Genomic DNA, 21,724 nt, shown 5'->3' on the forward strand with positions numbered 1-21,724 from the left:
AGGCATAGTTTACAGAGGTTACGTTTAGGAATACCTGGTGGCGACTGTTCCGAGGTCGCCGGATTTTCCTCGGGGCGACTGTGTTTTGGGGCGAGCATTTTGATATTCCACAGAGTATATCATCTGAAAACTCTCATTGAAGATGGCGATAGATAAAAAAAAAAAAAAACATAATTGAAGATAAAATAAAAATGTCCCCTTTGACATAGGCTACTTTATCTGCATTCATATCATATCATCATCATCTCGTGCTGTGCCATATCCTATTTATTGCATTGCAGGTTGTTATCATCCAACTACAAGCCAATCACAGCACGCCACATCCCTCTGGGCTATGGGAACGTATAGACTCTTCTATCCTTTCCTCCGCAATCTGTGACCAAGGAGGCTCCTTCAGCCTATTGATGGCCCCGCATCGGCATCCCTGACTGGACCCTGAGCCCCTGGCCTCTCGTCCCGGACCAACCAATTCATTCATTCATTCATCACAATCTGTCGAGATATTTTTTTATCCAGATCTAGATAAGGGGGGACACTATTTTATTTTTTACACCATTTTTTCGATCCTCTATAGCTGACAATTTGACAAACTCGGTTGCTATGTTTAGACCATTTTTATAATTCCCACGACCATTAAGGCAATCTCTCCTCCTCTCCTCCCACATTCGTCCTAGCCGTCCTCCTAGCGGTCCTCCCGTCCTCCTAACGGTCCATTCCGTCCTCCTCCTCCTCTAACCCCCCAGAAGAATGCATCCCGACGCAGTGATGCTGCTGCCACTGATGGTCCTCTACTGTGGAAACTTGATGCTACCCTTCAGCTCGGCTCAGAACGGTAAGGAATGAATAACATCATCATGTTGGTGGCCGTGGCATTTTTTTTTATTACAGCCTGCATCGCAGCAGCATATTATGTGGGACTGTCTATGTGACTTGTTGTTGTGACCAGATTAATGGATAATGGATGGACTGTGACTGTCAAACGACCGTTTAGATTTACACACATCTTGACTGACCATGCAGGCCAGAGTTAACTTGTACCCCCAACAACATGATGATATCTGTTTACATATAGCTGTTCAAGTGAGTGTTTTATTTTTACCATGCTTTTGACAGTATTCCTCTTTACAATTAACTACATTCTGCAGATACATAAAAGTGGCGTTCTGACTGACACTCTGTGCAACGATAATATTGTGCACATTCACTCAGTGTTTTGCACCGAGAAATAATGGAATGGGTCTGTCTTTCTCTAGACTGAACACTATTTATACTCGCTCATGCGGCATGCATTTGATGACAAAATGTCAGTTTCATTTGACACGATGTTTAACCATGCCAGCTGCACCGCTGCATGGTGAAAACAAGGCAACAGTGTGCTATAGATGTATTTTCTTGCCCTGACTGGGTTGGTTGGGTACCAGAGGCATCTAACCAGACTGACCTAATGGACTGTGTTGGTGAACTCATGCCAACCTTGAGCAGACTTGTCCCATGCACAGTGTAATGCAGTGGTTCTCAACCTTTCCTGGCTGGATCAGGCCCACATGGAAATCCCCAAAGTGTCAGGCAGAAACCTCCTTTATTTTAACATTTTTGTGCATCAAAAGTAGCAGAACCACAAGCTTGATTTGAGCTTGTAGCTACTTTGGCTATTTTTTTATTTGTTTACGGTCTACACATTATTAAAACACACATGATTCGGATCAAGGCCCACTTAGAAATCTCCAAAGTGTTCGCGGCCCACCCATTTAACACGGCGGCCGTGTTAAGATGTCAGATGGGAGTGCATTTTCAGAGCACGTTCATTTCTTTTCATGATCAGTCATAAAACCGATTGTGAAATAATTCATGCTATATTATTATTAACATCGTACGTGTTTGGCCAATTATTTGTGGACCCACTTGCCAGATCCTCACGGCCCACCAAGCGGGCCCCTGGCCCACAGGTTGAGAACCGCTGCCATAGTGTAATAATAATGAACTCGTCATGTTCTGAAATACTCTCCCCCCTATTGCTGTCCTCTGGGACCTCTATTGATTGACAGATACAACTGTATATTTCTGCGTTACGCAGCTTGCCACGCTCCTTGTAATGTCGAGTTCACCAGGTTCATACTTGACACCTATATACTGTATTGCAGAATTGGCTATTGGTATAGCAATGGAAAAGTCCTGATACAAAAAACACCAGGAAAGGAAAGGAAAGCAAAGCAAAGGGAAAGGGGGATATTTTTTTTGTCATAGTGCATTTGCACATACAGGTTACTATTAGCTGCAGTGGGTGCTATTAACCCATTAAGACCGGTAACGCATCTGTGTCATTTTTAGATTTCTTTGGGCTATTCAAAAATAGCAGATATACAAGCTCATAGCGCGGTACCGAGTGACGTGCTACAAGCTTGTAGATCTGCTATTTTTTGAAAAATCATGAAAATGTTTGCAAATGTTTTATATATTTTTTTCAAGAGAACATTTTTAACCCAAATCTTTGCTTCTGGGGGTCCCTGAAACAAAATATTTTGCGATGGGGGTCCATGGCCAAATACACATAATTTTGGGGGCTCTTAACATGAAAAAGTTTGAGAACCACTGATTATAGCAACATACGTTTTTTTCAAAAAACTGTTAGGATTTAGAAGACATTTTATCCCCAGAAGCAAAGATTTGAGTTACAAATGTTTGCTTTAAAAATATATTTATTCAAAGATTTGCACAAATTTTCATGATTTAAAACAAATCTATCTACAGATCTACAAGCTACGCTATGAGCTTGTATATCTGCTATGTTTGAATAGCCAAAGTAAAACAGAATGGTTAAAGTGGTTAAAATCTAAAATGTCCCGGCCTTAGTGGGTTCATACAGCGCCTGGGAAGCACGTCTGTGCATATTTTCCTCTTTTCAAATATTGCATTACAAACAACCTACTGTAGACACTGTAGGTGGATTGTAGCCAGGTAATAAGACATCCATCCATTGATTGTTACTACGTAACTTTAGTGGTCAGGTTCTGATAACAAATAGACAGGAGTCAGGAATCATTCTTATCCTGGTTTATTACTGCAGGCCTGCATGAGTTAGCAAAAGTGTCACGTCCAACAGTATAGTCAGAGAGGCTTAAGTACATTTAATTTCCACAAACTCCTCCATCCTACACACATCTGGTGTCCATTACAGAAGAGAACACAGACAGAGAGAAATAGATCCTATGAGTGTGAGACTACATCTTAGTGTGTCCAGAGACCACGTCCCGAGGGTTGACCCCCATCTAGGGATAATGACCAGGAACAGATGTTCATGAGACCGTATAGGAATGCCCATAGTATAGGACGCCCATTCATTGTCCAGTTAATTTCATGGAATGCTTATTTCACTTATAGGCCGGAGTAAAGGTCAACCTAAAAGGTCAATGGTGACATATCATGTGAGGATCTACTGTATCTACATGTGAGGATCTACTGTTCTCTCCTTTAACGGATACCAGATGTGTAGGAAGGAGGAGTTTGTGGAAATGAATATCGTTGCATATATCGTTGCTGTCGGGCAGAAACCTCCTATCTCCATGTTTGAACTTTTTGTGTTTTTTCGTAAATCAACGCCCTACTTGATCATACTACAGCGTCACACAAAAGCATCAAAGGTAGCAGATCCACAAGCTCGAAATTGACGCGTTTTGAGCTTGTAGATCTGCTATTTTTGAATGTGAATCCTGAAAGGTAACAGTTTTGAACATGTGAGGTTTCCCACCCGACAGAGACGATGTACCAACATCACTAAAAATTGTTTTTCTGAATAGTTATGGTCTATACGGTATTAAAACAGACATGATTCGGTGCAACCTAAATGTCAATGTCATGCCTTTGTGGATTGTTGCAGGCTAGGCTACCCTCTGATATGACATGTTGTCCCTGACATCACATTCTGGTGAATCACATCACCTAGAGGGGGATTTAAATAAGCAACTGCACAGAGCAAAATGAAAGGTTCTTTACCAGAATGCGTATGGATTTTGTTTTACCACTGAAATTGTGGATGCACCTTTATTGTTCCCCTAAGGAGCTTCACTTGTCACATAATAAACATAAGGAATTTGAAGCTGTGTCTTGTGCTACTCCAAATATAATTAGTTTCCATTTTTATCCCAGTGTTGTAGCTATTCACTCCTAGGAGAGAAAAACAACGTGCAACACCTTTCTTTTATGGGGGGTTGGCAACGAGGACGACATTAACAGTTGTGAAGACTTATTAGCATAGAGTAGCTGGATGGCTGCTGTAACACTTGAGAAGCTGCATGTGCCCTTAAATGAGATGTAAACTATAAACATAAACAAAAAAATAGCTCTGCGGTATAAGAGGAAGGAAGAGGTAGTTGTAAGCAAACAACCTTGGTATGCAGTGCTTCTCCGGAGTACAGTTGAAGTCAAAATGGTTTATTTGTGGTGGGTTTATTTGTGGTGGGGCGCATCCTTTTATAAATCAATTGAAAGTAAACAGCATTCTTATAGTAATTTCATAGCTTTGTTAACAGAAGATAGTAATATTTTATTTTACAATGTACAGTAGCTAGCTACTATATAAAAATCTCTACCCTTTTTGCGTTGACAAAACTATAGGCCTAATTGACTAAGTCAATTACCCCCCCCCCCAAAAAAAGTATCCTTTAGTTTACCAATCATGTATGCCATTTGATCATCGTTTGATGTCCATCACAGCTTTCTATTGGGATATTTGTTCACACATAAGAGTCAAATAGACAGATTCATATTATGTTTTGAGAAGGCTGTGAAGAGATTATTCTATATGCAATGAATGCTCATACCATAGCTATTTACAGAACCACCTTGGATTGTTGCAAGTTAGATGGATTTTAGAACCAAGTTTTGATGTGTTTGCATGAGTAAATGTGATGTGATATGACCAGTTGAACACCATATGGTCAAGCACATCACCAAACAGACAGCACATGCATCAACAGCAACAGCTCACACATCCTTCACCAGTGGGGGAGTGAAAATTAGCTGAAATATCAACCATACACATGCAGTTATGCAACAAAACATATTCCTTGCCTTCTGCGGTTACATCTATGTTAACCACTTAAGCCCCACATACGTCGTCATACGACATACTGTGTAATGAAAACAGCCTGTCTACAAGCTCACAGCGCATCAAATCGGGATGCATTCTGAGTGTGTAGGTCACAACACGATGTGTTGTGAGCTTGTAGATCACAAGATCGTGTTAGATCTTGTAGACCAAAAATAGGGATGCCAGGGTTAATGTGGTTAATTCCTCTACCAGTTGAAGTGAAGGTGCACACATGCATGAGCGCATGCTTTGATCTTCAAATCTCGAAAATCAAAGTACAATAATGAATGAAAAAACCCATCTATTGTTGGATAAGAAATCTCTAGCAAAGGCATTCTCAACTCTTTCCCGGCACGCTACTACTGCTCACTCCCTGGGCTGAGTACACAGACACTGATGAGTGAGTGAGTGGGTGAGTGAGTGCACGCAAACAAATGCACTCACGTGTGCGTGCACGCGGCACACACACACACGCACAGAGCTCTGTGGAGACTCCCACAGGGGACATGTTGCAGAAAGGCCGGGGCCACCCTGTCAACTCTATGCATCTGCACCTTCTGTCTTATAAAAAGAGAGAATATTCCCAGCTAATTCACGGACAACACTGTACCACATACATTAGTGATAGGCTGCTTTTTAACGATGCGCCGGTATGATTTTCTGAGGTCGTTAACAGTTTCCAATTATTTCCAGTCCATTTCAGCCGATGCTGATACCAACTGTTATAGGGAGTTTTAGCCTAAATGAAGGTACTAGCCTTATGCTTTTCAGACATGCCTGTCTTGACTCGATAATCTAGCAGTAATCATTAGGCAGATCACATCTGGACCATCCGGATCTAAAACAAGCATTGCTTAACCACTTAAAATTCTATTTCATACTTTGTCATTCGACGGTGTCAGAAATAGCCGATCTACAAGCTCACAGCACATTGTGATGCGACACGTTGCGAGCTTGTAGATAAGCTATTTTAGCTATTTTTAAAATATTTCTGCCTATTGTATAATGACGTGCCAGAAAATTGGGACACCAGGGCTGAAGTGCTTAACAAAACTGGTGCTTCCAGGTCACCTGTACACAGTCGTTCGTATTCAAGCCGAAATTGGCAGTTACACACTGTGTTCTGATATTGGTTCATCCCTTATGCTTTTTGCATCGTTTGCATAGACCTTTGTATGGGTCAAAGTAGGCTGTAGTATTCCCATGGGCCAACTCACAACAGTTAAAAGACATTGTTGTATAATATTCAAGCACATTAATGCTATTTGGTCACACATGCACGCATCCCCTGGGGGCCATTTAAGCCCAATTTATCTCTCACAATCCATGTTGAGGGTTAGTGAATGCCTCGGTTCCTTATGTAACCTGAGATTTTACATCAAAAGATATTTCAGAGTTTGGCGGTGAGACATGGAGAATGTCGTAATTATAAGTGCGTGAGATGTAATCACCGCATGTGTGAAGCAGAGGGAGTTGGAGCCTTCACTTCCCCCGCGCTCGCACGAGCTCAGGGAAAAGGGAGAATGTAGAGAGAGAGAGATATCTCAGATTCTGCAACAGATATTTGGAAGCTACTGTAAATAGCGTCCATCCATTCTGCTCTCAGTTCTATTTTTAACCTGCGGAGACACACACACAGCAGCGTAAGGACTGTGTCTTTAAGGTCCTTTTGTGAAAGTGAATCCATTAACTGGTAATGGACGGTGTCCTTGTTGTGCGCACAGCTGCACAGCTCTCTGAAGGCTTTTCTGCTGGCTGGTTGAACTACACTATTTAAGCTCTGAAGGGCTGTGGTCTTTATGCATAAGAAATAAGGAAGTGCAGGGTAGCAGCTGGAGGTGCTGCTGGCTAGGGGCTGACCTGGAGAACTGCTTAACGTGCTTTATATAATTTCCCCCAGTGAAGACCACTGTATGAGGCGTCCTTCCAACTGATCAGATTTGTGTAATTATCATCACATTATCAATAGTTTCATCGCCCCTGAGCCAATGCTTTATACATAGAAGGGTGATGAGGTTCGATTTGATTTGATTTGCCTGTGGCTCAAACAGTCTGAAATAATGAAGTAATGACTTTGTCTGAAAATGATGTCCTGATTGCTTTTAGTTGTCATCTTTCTTGTCATTAGCAATTTCTTAATCTAGTCAGGCCAGCAGGTGCACCGTAGGCAAAATAAGTCTATTTTAGGATTGCGTAGTTACTGTACGCGCTGAACAAGAAAACTGATTCCAAAGGATTAACCCACATGTATTTCAATTTACATCCCAGCCAGCTGTACAGAAAAACAATAATGATGAAAAGTATAATAATAATACATTATTATTATTATTATTACAGAGTTCTTGTCTACGGTCCTTTATTAAGTCACCTGTGCCATGCAGTGATGCCAATACAAGCATTGTGTGCTCTGTAAGGCATTTATTTTACAGTTACATATCACTCAGTCAATGAACCTATTTGATGGCGGTGGTTAGGGGTGTGCCGATATATCGTCCCGCGATATATCGCGATACGTTTTCGCGACGATATGTATCGTTTTGGAAAAAAAAAATATCGTTTTGGAAATTTTTTTTTTTTTTTTTTTTTTTTTTTACAATCATAATAATCAGGCATGCAAACGGCCCCGAAGTGAAAAGAGTGACAACATGTTTTTTTTTCGGGTCAGGAGTCATACTATTTGGATTCAAAACGGCTATTGTATCTGAAAAGCTACAAGTTTGCATGTCTGAATAATGCAAAAACAGAATTATTTGTTTGCATTTTCTTTTTTTCTCCTCCATATATTTTCATAATAAAAAAAGTGCGTATCGTATCGTATCGAAATCGTATCGAAATCGTATCGAAGTTGTGAGCCAAATATCGTATCGTATCGTTTCGTGAAATTAGTGTATCGGCACACCCCTAGCGGTGGTCTATCCATATCATATTACTATCCAGGCTCTGGGGGAAAAATACATCGGTGAGACTGGAAAAATAATGCTGTAGAACCCGAGCCAGCTCTTACACTGAGTCACGCTTACCCCCACTGTGAAACCTGATATATGCACTGCATTGATGGGAGGGAGCAGCATCCTAAAAGTCTAAAAGACACAGACCTGCACTCGCCGTGAGGTCGTCGGTGAATCATATTTTTCTATTTCCTTGATTCTCGTTCGGGGGAGAATTTCGCTGAGTATGTGTGCCGCTCTTTTCCAACACCGTCCTCCTGCGTTAGGTACAGTCACACAAACATCTTGACCTGTTTTTCTGTTTCTTTCTTTCTCTATTTCTGTAGCCCCTTTTTGAAACCGCAAATGGTGGGGACCTTGTACGACAAAGAATTTCACTGCTTTTGTACACCCGTAAAAACATGTGATGAGTTGAGTTGAATTGAAACACCTGGGAGGTACCTGCTCTAATGACGCAAACTGTTAACTATAGGAAGTGGAGAGAGGGAAGCATACTGTTGCTGTTCACTTTGTGATTTTGAATTCGAAATGAGAACAACAATTTTCTGTAGCTATTATGTAGCCACCATACATACATACATACATGCAGTAACAGTAGAAATCAATTTAGACATGGTAAAGTATTGCACTGGCCATACTCTAGGCCAAAACAAATGGCTAGCATTAGGAGAAATAAACTGCAGTGCAGAGAGGACCCACTTTTCTTTTTCATGGCAAAAACGGAATAGTTTGTGACGTAGATAATTCTGTCGAAACGATTAAAGAACACAGCATGTCGTGTTATTCGGGTCCTGCAGGCAGTTCGGTCTTTCTGGCATATCTTCGACAGTGCTTGTAAATCAACACACTTTGAAAGTGCCTTTCCATGCAAATGTTGCCTGGGTATGACAGCTCCTCACTCTTAACCCATAAAAACTGGGAACGCATCTGTGTAACCACTTTAACCATTATTTTATACTTTGGCTATTCACAAATAGCAGATATACAAGCTCATAGCGTTAGTGCCACGCTATGAGCTTGTAGATCTGCTATTGTTTTCAATCGTGAACATTTGTGCAAATCTTTGAATATATATACTTTTTCAAGCGAACATCTTTAACTCAAATCTTTGCTTCTGGGTGTCCCTGGAACAAAATATTTGGATTCTACAAATGTCTTCTACATCCTAATCCTATGTTGCTATAAAATTGTGAAAATTACTAGTGGAAAAGGGGGTAGGAGTTTTAGACTTCATCCTACTCCTTTTCGGATTGTTGTTTGATTATTGTTTGTATTCTATTTGTCTTTTTTAAAATAATGGTCGAAATAAAACTCATTAATTCATTCATTCATTCATTCAGTGGTGCTTAAACGTTTTCATGTCAAGGAGTAAGGACCCCCATAATTATGTTTTTGGACGCCGGTCCCCATCAAAATATGTTGTTCCAGGGACCGAGTAGCGCGGCACTCGGTGCCGTGCTATGAGCTTGTAGATCTGCTATTTTAGAATAGCCAAAGTACAAAAAAAATGGTTATTGCTCAAATCTAAAATGACACAGATGCGTTCCCGGATTGGATGGGTTAAGCATGGAGAAGCAGTGTACAGTACAGTATATGTGCTGGTAATTTTTGACATCACCTTTTATGTATATGCAGGCACTAGGCAGGGGTGCTGCCAACTGCTACGTTTTACCTGTGCTGTAGCAGCCGCAGAATTTGATCCTCTCCACACGTACTATGGTGGTGGTGGTGCTACGGGGAAGGTCACAAATCAGTTTCAGTTTTTTTTTCTCCCTGCTCAGTTATCCGCCAGTCCAGTAGGAATATATCGTTGCTGTCGGGCAGAAACCTCTTTATCTCCAACTTTTTGTGTTTTTTTTTCATGAATTAATGCCCTACAGCGTCACACAAAAGCATCAACAGTAGCGGACCTCCATGCTCAAAACTCGGCGCCTGGGAAGCATGTCTAATGCACCGTTTTCCTCTTTCCAAAGATTAAATTACAAACAACTTACTGTAGATAGTACTGTAGGTGGATTGTAGCCAGGTAATGAGACATCCATTGATTCTGTAATGAACCTATCAAGCTGCATACTGGCAGAAACCTCCTATCTCCATATTAACGTCACACAAAAGCACCAGAGGTAGCAGATCCACAAGCTCTAAAGTGACGCGTTTTGAACTTGTAGATCTGCTATTTTTGCTATTTTTCCAATTTGAATCCTGAAAAGTAACAGGACGTATGAGGTTCGCTAGAGATTTTTTCAAAAATAGCAGATGTACAAGCTCATAGCGTGGCACTCTGTGCCGCGCTATGAGCTTGTAGATATGCTATTTTTGAATAGCCAAAGTATAAGATATGGTTAAAGTGGTTAAAATGATTGTTATGCTATATTAACAAATTTAACTGGGGACCCCCTGGTACCCCTGGGGGTCCCCGCACCCCACTTTGAGAACCAATGCTTTGGACGTCTTTCTGGTGTAGCACACAGAACCCTGAATACTCACCATGGAAGTGGATGCGTCCAACCTCCCGTCTAGGATTGACAAACTCCTCATTCCTTTATTTTATTGTTTGGACTTCAATGAGCTGCACACAGACCAGGAGAATCCCCAAATCACTGAACACTAGGTTTAGTGAGACGCTGTAGGACACCCTAACTCATTTGTAGCAGATTAGCTCATTATCTTCTACTGCTTTATTGTCAAATCACAGGTTTACAGGTTTGTCGTCATAAAATGGTAATAATGGTTAGCCCATTCAATCCAGGAACTCGTATGTTGCGATGGTGGTTCTCACACTTTTTCCTTTCATGGAGCCCCAACATTATATGTATTTGGTCGCGGACCCCCATCTCAAAATATTTTGTTCCAGGGACCCCCCAGAAGCAAAGATTTGAGTTACAAATGTTCGCTTTAAAATATATATATTCAAAGATTTGCACAAACTTTCATGATTTTTCAAAAAAATGCAGATCTACAAGCTTGTATATCTGCTATTTTTGAATAGCCAAAGTATAAAATAATGGCTATAGCTAAAATCTAAAATGACACAGATGCGTTCCCGGACTGAATGGGTTAATGTATTTAGCTAGTATGGTCTAAAGCAAATATGTTTTTTAAGGTGTAATCTTGCATTCAAGGTTGCTGAGTTTAGGGCTGTGCGTTGACATAGTATTGAAGCAGTTGGCCCACACTGTTAAGGTGTATAACAATAACATGTTTAGTCTTGTGAACGCAGACTCAGTGATATCTACATAACGAGCTGCTGTGTAACATATCCACTGGATTCAGTCCAGAGTCACGTTAGCCACACTAGTGAGTACGTGATCACTATCAGCTGAAAGGTTGCAAATGATGACTCATTCAGAGTGATTAATTGTAATGCACATTTTTAGAATAAAAATTCCGTCCAAAACAATCACTGGAAAGTAAATAGAGGAATGCTTGGAAGAAAAATACAGTTGCTGCTGAGAAAGTACAAGAGTGCCACCACCACCACTACCACTAAATTGCACAACTCAAATGATAGCTGTAATATGTGTGTTCAGAATCTGCAAGTCATGACCAGGGGTGTTGTGCAAGGGAGTGGCGCTACCTCGCTTCTAGAAATAGGGTTTTGGTTTTGGCCATTGAATTCATTTGCTTATTTGAAAAAAGAACAAATGAAATTGTCTCTGCGGTTGTCTGCAGAGGGCCATCATTGCCCCCTGCGTGTCGTAAAATGGAACAGTTTCATATACCAGTGGGCAGTCTAAAAATCTTCCCTGCGGAAAAAATGTGAGCTAGCTCACAAATGCAATACTGATTTTAGAATCTTGAGCAGCTGTGAAAATGTACTCCCTTTAATGTTGTTAGGGTTATAAAAAAAAGTAAAATTAAACTCTCAGCCCTCCCTTTTAAACGACTATTAGCAGGTGCTAAGGTGTCACATTTTAATTTGAACTCATTTGAACTCAAACTTATGCTATGCTTTCAAAGTAGCCAACCAGACGCATCACCACGGATGTACTCCCTCACTTATTCAACACTGGTCATGATTAAACCTAGGCCGGGATGATAAGTTTGGGGAATCCATGTGTGTCTGGACAAAATTATTGATAAATATTTATATTTTTGTTATTTCAATTGTACATGATGATTGATGATGATGATGATTTTTCTTTATTAAAGTGTCATACTTCCAAAGGAAGCCCTGCCCATATGGACTTACAGGACACTAGCATTTCATTTGACAAACGATGAACCGACATAATAATTCAAAAACAATAAACAAACAAATAACAAACAAAAACACTCAAGCTTCATGCACATGGCAGATTACATAAATACAACTTAAAATACAACATTGGGCCTGTTACCTCACATCTTAACAGAGGACCGGACAAGAACCTATTTGAAGAGATGAGATTGTCTTTCAGTAGAAACAAAATGTGTATAGTATGTATTCAGCAGTTCAATATATATATATATATATATATATATATATATATATATATATATATATATATATATATATATATATATATATATATATAAAATAACATTGAAAAAATATATCTTGTTTACACCAGAGGGGACCAACAAAGCTTTAATCACAACTAAACTGTGACAAATTCTGGCAAACAGTTTATCCATGTGAAACTGTGGTATTTGAAGAAACATGGATATACTGTTACTGCACGGATATTCTGTAACTCATTACTGACTTAGTTTTTGCTGGAGGAGATTCGAGAAAAATGATTGGCATGCAGAAATGTACAGTATCAGAGCTGATCAAGGCATATTTTAATTGAGCCGCATCACCTGTACACTGCAAGCTGTAATTTTGCAGCATGCGCATTGCGTTGTTGTTTACATTCCTGACCAAAGCAACAGTACAGCTCGGGGACTTGTTTTAATACCTTTTTTTTGGACAGCAACAGAGTTCTATAACTTAAAATTACGTTTTTCTTTTTTTAGCCTTGCGGCTATGGGTTTTCAACTTTTGCAATGTTGTCACGTCTGCAAAAGTATTTAATTCATAGTCTGCCCCTGATTCTTTTTTTTTTCTTTTTTTTTACAGGTACGAGATTAAAAGAGTTGTTGCATTTGGTTTTGATTGATGATATTATTATAGGTCTTTTTTATATTTTTATCTCACTATAGTGAGATAAAACTTAAAATAAAAAAACCTCTGCAAGTGATTATGCAGAGGTTTTTCGGGAAATATGTATATTATGGAGTCCATATCTGTCATCTACGCTACTGTTCTGCTGTATATCCCTTCAACACATAGCAGGCCAAGACCGCTTTTTGGGTGAAAAATAAAATTGCTCCCATAGACTGCAATGCAGTCAGCGCACTACAGTACTGTACATTACCAGATCAGCCTATAACACTCATATTTAAATTTGAGCATATATGACAGAATGTCCATCAGTTAAGCCTACTTTTCAGTGTTACCTGCCAATGTCATGGTCACTCTGACATTCAGGGAATACCTGCCACAGATCACTGCGCGACCTCCGAGTCACAGAATGCCATAGGCCACCAATTCACTGAGACACATAAGTATACGATGCACGCACAACATTCCTGACACCTTATGTCTTTCTTTTTTTTACCTTGCCGCTATACTATGGGTTTTCAGTTTGTCCCTGATTATTATTATTATTTTTTTATTATTACAGTTAAGGGATTAAAAGAGTTGTTGCATTTGGCTTCTGATTGATGATATTATTATCTGGTCTTTTTATATTTTTATCTCACTTAGTGAGATAAAACTTAAAATAAAAAGTATACGGTATGCGCACGACATTCCTGACACCTTCTGTCTTGAGGAACCGTATGTCTGCAGAAAGTGTGTGTTTTTTTTGTAGCTGCCAGCCTTGTTCTGCCATGCATGCATTTCATTGGTTAAGACATGCTAAGAGCGTTCCTCTTCCCAGAGTAGAACATTATATATAACTTTTGGAGAGGAGCGGCACTTATCCCATGTCACGTATCTATCGGCTCTGTCATATTATGTCCAAAACTGTTACTTTTCAGGATTCAAATTCAAAAATAGCAAAAGCAGCAGATCTGCAAGCTCGAAACTCGAAAGTTTCAAGCTCTGCTACTTTTTACGCTTTTATGTGACGCTGTAGTATGATCAAGTAGGGGAGTTAATTTACGGAAAAAAAGAGAAAAAAGTTACAATATGGAGATACGAGGTTTCTGTCCGACAGCAACGATAACCAAAGCGCTCCCCCGCTCATAAAACGCTTCCTGTGGAAGCGCGGCCCTTTTAATCTTGTTTCAACCGACCGATTGAATTTCAGGTATATAGGGTTGATGACCTAAAGTGACACCATTTGGTGTCAGTTTAGGTCAGGAAGCAAGAAAATGTGCTGACGTGACGTGTGCCACTAGTAGTAGTGAAGAAGTATAGACCGTACTATATTCAGAGACGCAGCAGGGCGATAAAATGTTAACCTCATCCTGTTGGATTTATCCAACATACTGTACAGTATGTATCGAACATCCAATGTTGCTGGCTGCCACAACATCTACAATATTAACTTAACACGTTTAAAGGGATACTTCACCCCCAAAATGACCTTTTTTATATCGATTAGTCAACCCATGGAGACTTGAATTCTTTTTTTTCTCCTCATATTCCTAAGCCAATAATTTGATAACCGGCTGTGGTTCCGGTAGGAGACACAAAGAGTCTCCTTTCTGTCTCCTAAAGGAACTGCTTCCTACGGGTCCGCTGGTCATCAAATTATAGGCTTAGGGATGCAACAAAAAACAAAAAATATCCATGAATTCAAGTCTCCATGGGGTGACTAATTGATAGAAAAAAAGTTTTTTTGGGGTGAACTATCCCTTTAAGGGGGGAAGGACAGCTTTACATATAAACCCCAGTTAAGTTTGACTTTTGTTTTAAACGGCTTGGCTTTTGCTGATAAAGAGATCAGCTAGGAAACCACAAAGACAGCGGAAAACATTTCCATAAAGAGAGATGAGTGGTTATAACCTTATTTTGAAGCTGTTCACCTTGTAGGCTTTGTCCGTAATGAGTACGGTCGGTTTCGTTCGCTGCATTCAAGTATTGAAATCAGTTGCGCTACAGTAAATACTACTTAATGATGCAGTTTGCTGTGTCAAAGGCTTGTGAAGTGCACTGCAATGTTAATTTGTAGAAATATGAGGTCACAGTGTGGTTAACCGTAGATAACTGTGAACACTCTCCAAAGTGTTCATTTACGAGAAAGAAAATACACAAACGCCTGTCCCGAAAAGGCAGACCATGAAACAGTTTTGCATTGTATTTTTCTTTTTACATATTATTTAAGGATTTAGAGGCTTTTACAGCAGCCCAGATAGGAACACAGCTGTTTTTGTTTAACAGAGGCCCCTGGCCATTGACCATAGGGGGAAGAAGAATGCTTTGTCCATGTGTTTTTAATGTATAATGTCTTTATATCCACCATTTTCACCACACCCGGTCCCTGTGCGTCTGTAGACTCTACAGAGTCTATGCTTGTTTTGGATTGTGGCCACATGCTAGTATCTCCAAAAAATGTCCATTTTGGAAAACATGTTGAGTCAGCAATTAAGTGGAAATATTTAGGCCTATCTGGGAGTTGATTTGTCGAATCGGAGAAGCTCTTTTCTGAGAGGCTTTGCTGCTTGTTGTATAATTGACATTATAGTGTCACATGGCAAGTCTTAATGCTAGAGTAGTGATAGCCTATAAGGTTATAACTAAGTGGGCCTTCTGAGTGGGCCACTAGTTCATGCTGTGATGTAGCACAATATGAGTCGGCTGTCACGGGTGTGACATTAACCCATTAAGACCTGAGGCCGATTCTACAAATAGCTTCTAAATCAGTAGTTCGCACACTTTCAAGATTTAAAAAAATAATAATAAAAATGAAATAGCAGATGTACAAACTCGCCGTGCGGCACAAAGTGACGCACTGTGAGCTTGTAGATCTGCTATTTTTTAATAGCCAACGCTAAAAATGACACGCATGCTTTCCCGGTTTTAATAGATTAAGACCTGAGGCAGATTCTTCAAATGCCTTCTCAATCAATATAGTTATCACACGTTTTCGTGCCATTGACTGAAAACGTTTTGTGCCAGAAGCGGAGATTTGTGTTTTATTCAAAAATGTTCAAACACTTTCAAGATCTTTCAAAAATGCATTTTTTTTTTCAGATGTACAAGCTTGCACCACTGTTCTAAACCACTGTTTCTGAAAAAACGCTATATATATTATTTTCTTTTAATATCATTCTGTTACACGTGTGTGTGTGTGTGTGTGTGTGTGTGTGTGTGTGTGTGTGTGTGTGTGTGTGTGTGTGTGTGTGTGTGTGTGTGTGTGTGTGTGTGTGTGTGTGTGTGTGTGTGTGTGTGTGTGTGTGTGTGTGTGTGTGTGTGTGTGTGTGTGTGTGTGTGTGTGTGTGTGTGTGTGTATATATATATGCACATTCCCATTCAACAACGTTGCTTTGTCAGTCCGATGTCCGTTTCAGAGTTAACACCTTTTAATACTTATAGCCAAGGCTATCAAATCTTCCATATATTGTAACCTGTCTAGATATTGAATAGACATTTGATCCACAGCTGTCAGGGTAGAGACATGAGCAAAACGCTGTCATTCCTATTGATTTGTGTCTGATTGTCCCCCGGGCCTGCACTGCACTCTGTCTCTGTACAATAAAAGCTCTCCAAAGCTCTTCAATTCTGAAGAATTACTGTCAACAAGATGTCGAGCGAGGCCTTTAAACCACTTTCGATGTGTAGTCCCTATTTTGGCCATGGGCATCATAGGCGAACATTCAATAGCGAAAATAACAGATCATCACCATCAGCCCGAATTGCAGGTATACACCAGTGGTGGAAAGTAACTAAGTACATTTACTCAAGTATTGTACTTAAGTACACTTTTGAGGTATTTTTGTTATACTATTGAAATCCTCAGTTTTTAGAGGAAGTTTGTTTCTGTTGAAACTAGTGTGATTGACCAAGCTGTCAAGACAATCTGTCTGCTGTCATGATGCTGGTTTCGAAAATAAACAAGAACCCACGTGGATTAAACGCAAGATCTGGGCCAAAGTTCATATTTACGATATGAAAACCATGCTCCTGTGACTTAAACATTGTGCACACTTTGGAAGTGCCGTGCGTTAAACTCTTTGAACCTCCGCAGCATGGAGAGTTAATCTTACAACCAAACACAAAATGCCGATAGACACTCGATTTCTTAACGAGACAAACTGAATAATGATTGGTGGTGATGGTTGAGTTACTCTCTACTAGATCCAACTTTATTGAACGTTATCCTGTTGGATTTATCTGTGAAATATAGTCAAAATAAAAACTGGGAAAGCATCTGTGTAATTTTTTATTTTAACCACTTTAACCATTGTTTTATGTATTGGCTATTCAAAAATAGCAGATCTACAAGCTCATAGCGCGTCACTTCGTGCCACGCTATGAGCTTGTAGATCTGCTATTTTTGAAAAATTATGCAAATTTTAGCAAATCTTTGAATACATACATTTCTAAAGTGATTTTTTTTACTCAAATCTTTGCTTCTGGGGGTCCCTGGAACACAATATTTTGAGTTGGGGGTGGGCGGCCAAATACATATAATTTTGGGTATTTCAGAAAACTGTTTAGAATTTAGAAGACGTTTTGTAGAATCGGCCTCTGGTCTCTAATGGGTTAAGTGGCAGAGGTGGACGAAGTACCCAACCCCAGTACTTGAGTAAGAGTACAGATACTCCTTGGTCAAATTTACTCCACTATAAGTAAAAGTAGCTCAGTCAAAATGTTACTCAAGTAAGAGTAAAAAAGTAATTGCTTTTAAATATACTTAAGTATTCCAAAGTACACGCTTTGCAAAATACTTAAAGTACATGTAAAAGTAGAAGTACATTTCTTAATTTTGATATCAATGAATTGCTGTAATGTTTTCACAATGAATTTATTAGAAGTATTAGAAGTACTGTAACTCTCTGAAACCACCTGCACTGCATGCACTGATGTGCTTGCTTGTAGACGTTATACAAAGCCTTCAGAAACACCTATAAAAACATAGAAATGACTGAGGAACCAGAACTAAATACTTTTACTCCTACACACCCATACAAAGAGGCAAGCGGAGGGGGAAGCCAGAAACACGGCTAGTGTGAGAGCAGAAGTTAGGCCAATTGCATTTTAGGGAAGAAAAAAAACAGCCATCCTAAAGGCTGCAACTAGTCGCGACTCCTTGCAACAAAACTGTTTTAAGGTCAACCACACCGATGCAACTCCTTGCAACTGCCATTGGGGTTAATGGTTGCAAGTAGTTGCATGTTGCAAGGAGTTGCATGGCGAAACATTGTTGTGGATGTGGAATGGGCTTAAAAGTACTCAGTACTTTATAGCCTTCCTAGAAATATACTTGAGTAAAAGTAAAATATTTGTCTTGGAAATGTACTCAAGTAAGAGTAATACGTATCAAAAAAATCTAATGCTCAAGTAAAGTATAGATCCTCAGAATCTGTACTCAAGTACAGTGCTCAAGTACATTTACTCCATTACTGTCCACCACTGTTAAGTGGTTAACCTCAAATTGTCCCAATTGCCTCCAATTGCTGCTCGTGCTCATGCAGCTAAATGCTATGTGGTTGTCAAGGGCAGCACACACTGTAAAGCTGGACATGAAAATATCTTAACATGCTCAGTTATATTTCTGTGGGTAAATAATAGTTAATGAAAACAAAATTAACGACCTTGTTTCTTGACCTCTAAAGAGGGAAAACGAGGAGGTGTACTGTTTACTGATTTGAAGGGATTAAAGTATTTCAGCCTGGCATGGGGGTTGTTGGGATTTAAATCTCATTAAATAGCTTTCGCCTCCCTTCTATGATCTGAGTGACAGCGCAAGTATTTACAGTTTCATAATAAAAATGGTTGCTTTTACTATCATTGCAATCATGTTGGGGATTCTGTTTTATTTTCTTTCTTTTTTTGCGTCACAAAGCAATATCAATCACATTACTCTGATTCTGCTGTGGCATCAATTTGAAATGAAGTGCTTTATTGCCATATGTAAGTATTTAAAATACACACGTTGGAATTAGAGTGTGGAGCTCTCAGAAATAGGAAGAGAGGAGACCCCTCTGGCTCTTAGCTTGTATCCCTTATTTTTCAGTGGTGGAAAGTAAGTACATGTACTCAAGTACTGTACTTAAGTACAATTTGAGGTACTTTTACTTTACTGGAGTTTCCAATTTTCTATACTTTTACTACTTCTCCACTACTGTACATCTCAGAGACAACTATACTACTTTTACTCCAGCTTTAGTTACTAGTTTCTTTGTAGATTTTGATTATTATTACAAAACATACATTAACCACTTCAGCCCTATATACATTTCAACCATTTGAAAATAGCCGATCTACAAGCTTGTAGATCTGCTATTTTCAAAGGATTTTTGTACATTGTATACATTTGAACACTTGTGAAATGGGACATTGTGCATAATGAGTACTTACTTACTTTTGGCACTTGAAGTACATTTTTATACCTTTGTACTTTTACTCAAGTAACTTTTGAATACCAGACTTTTACTTCTAACAGAGTATTTCTACAATGCAGTATTGATACTTTTACTTAAGTAAAAAATGTGAGTACTTTTTCCACCTCTTTGCCTGTTGTTGATAGGTTGTAGTTATACTATGCATTCTGTATGTACTGTAGTTATATCTAGATTTGTTTTTGCTTGAACACAAAAGTTAAGCATGTCATTGAGATAGCATGATATTTAGACCAGTGGTTCTCAAAGTGGAACAGCATAATTAGTTAATATAGCGTCACAATCATTTTAACCACATTAACCATATTTTATACTTTGGCTATTCAAAAATAGCAGATATACAAGCTTATAGGACGTCACTTGTAGATCTGCTAGTTATGAATTTGTTTTAACATTTGTGCAAATCTTTGAATACGGTATGTGATTTTTTAAAAAGAGGACATTTTTTAACTCAAATCTTTGCTTCTGGGGGTCCCTAGCAAAATCTTTTCAGATGGGGGTCAAATACATATCAATTTTGGCGTCCTTGAAAAGGTTAGAGAACCACTGGTTTAGACCAGGGGTCTTCAACCACTGGTCCGGGGACCAGCAGTGGTCCTTGAAGGGGTTCCAGGTGGTCCCCAGCTAAATGATGGAGAGTTGGTAACCAAATGGACCCTTATAGATCTTTAACTCTTGAGAGTGTAACTGTAACATGAAACCAAATGGTCCATTTGGTTTCATTTAACGCTCTCGAGAGTTAAATTATTGTTAAACAGCTGCATTACTTATTTACAAGAAGTCTACACAATTAGAGAATGTAGAATAATTGTTATTTTGATAAAATCTTATCCAACGATAACAAAATATTCTAAGTTTTTAGAACCTTCTGGTTTAGACAGTAGGTACAGTAGGTTTGATGTTTACCTGGTATCATAGTTTCTTTGAAGCACTGAGTTGTTTTTTACTTTGCACTCTACTTCCATGGGCCATTTACGCTGTCATTTGTTGACTAGGCTTCATGCCATAAACTCTGATTTCACGCTTGTAAGTCGCTCTAGGTAAGAGCGTCTGCCAAAACGCATAAATTGTAATTGTAAATTGGGGTACTCTATAAAAAATAGAAAAACAAACATGAATTAATGTCAAAACATTACATAATTTCCAAGAAGCATGTACAGTGGACATAGTTAAGCAGCTATTTGATAAAGTGCACATCCAAGCCTCAGCTCAAGGTTTCCTCAAATGTAGGCTTCTAAACTGGGATTAAAAAATAGAAAATAGGCCATTGATGCCTGTTCGTTGCCCCTCCGGTTATGCAGTACCCGCTGTACCCGTTGCAGTACCCATTATCATCACAGTGCTTGGAGGCCAGTCTATGACGTCAGTAATATGAAGTCATATTTGATGACATCGGAATACTCCATATATGGGCATTAAAGGGACACATACAGACATACAGGCAGATACAGAGATTTTATTTAGACCAGTGGTTCTCAAAGATGTGTGTGTGTGTGTGTGTGTGTGTGTGTGTGTGTGTGTGTGTGTGTGTGTGTGTGTGTGTGTGTGTGTGTGTGTGTGTGTGTGTGTGTGTGTGTGTGTGTGTGTGTGTGTGTGTGTGTGTGTGTGTGTGTGTGTGTGTGTGTGTGTGCGTGCGTGCGTGCGCACGCACGCACGCACGCGCGCACACACACACACACACACACTTTACCCTGGTGTCCCTGTTTTGGGGCAAGAAACATTATTTTTCAAAAATAGCAGATCTACAAGCGTGTCTATTTTCGAACATTACTGAATAGATTAATCATCCAGCCAATCATCAATGTGTCTCTCCAGCCTCCCTGATTATATAATCTTTCAGCCCACATGAGTGAATCCATTACAATGCCTTCTTCAAACCCTTCTGGCTCACATCCTACTCCAACTGTCTGATGAGAAAATTGGAAGCAGCTTCTCTTTGATCGGTATCTAGAGCTTTTGAGATTACATAAAGCATTAAAAAAACAACTCATAGTGGCTGCTACACAAAGGGCGCTAACATGTTAGCATACTGCTCTAGAAAAACATATAAATGCTAGATACAACATTACAGGAGAGTGATACATGTATTTTCCATCACACAACGCCAAGCTGTTATGAGCAAAAACAGCCAAACAGTGTGTCATCATTA

At 39.4% G+C, this 21,724-nt stretch overlaps 1 protein-coding gene across 1 annotated transcript in view; it reads left to right on the top strand.

The window, feature by feature from the left end:
* Positions 1-499: 499 nt before the first annotated feature.
* Positions 500-21,724, top strand: part of LOC311057801 (neuroplastin-like) — a 57,577-nt gene continuing 36,352 nt past the window's right edge. The window contains exon 1 of the mRNA XM_084074897.1: positions 500-832. Coding sequence (XP_083931023.1) covers positions 748-832 — 85 coding nt within the window. The 5' untranslated portion in view covers positions 500-747. The remainder of the gene's footprint in view (positions 833-21,724) is intronic.

The sequence above is a fragment of the Gymnoscopelus microlampas genome (genome assembly GCF_963454915.1).
Source record: "Gymnoscopelus microlampas genome assembly, chromosome: 1".
Lineage (NCBI taxonomy): Eukaryota > Metazoa > Chordata > Actinopteri > Myctophiformes > Myctophidae > Gymnoscopelus > Gymnoscopelus microlampas.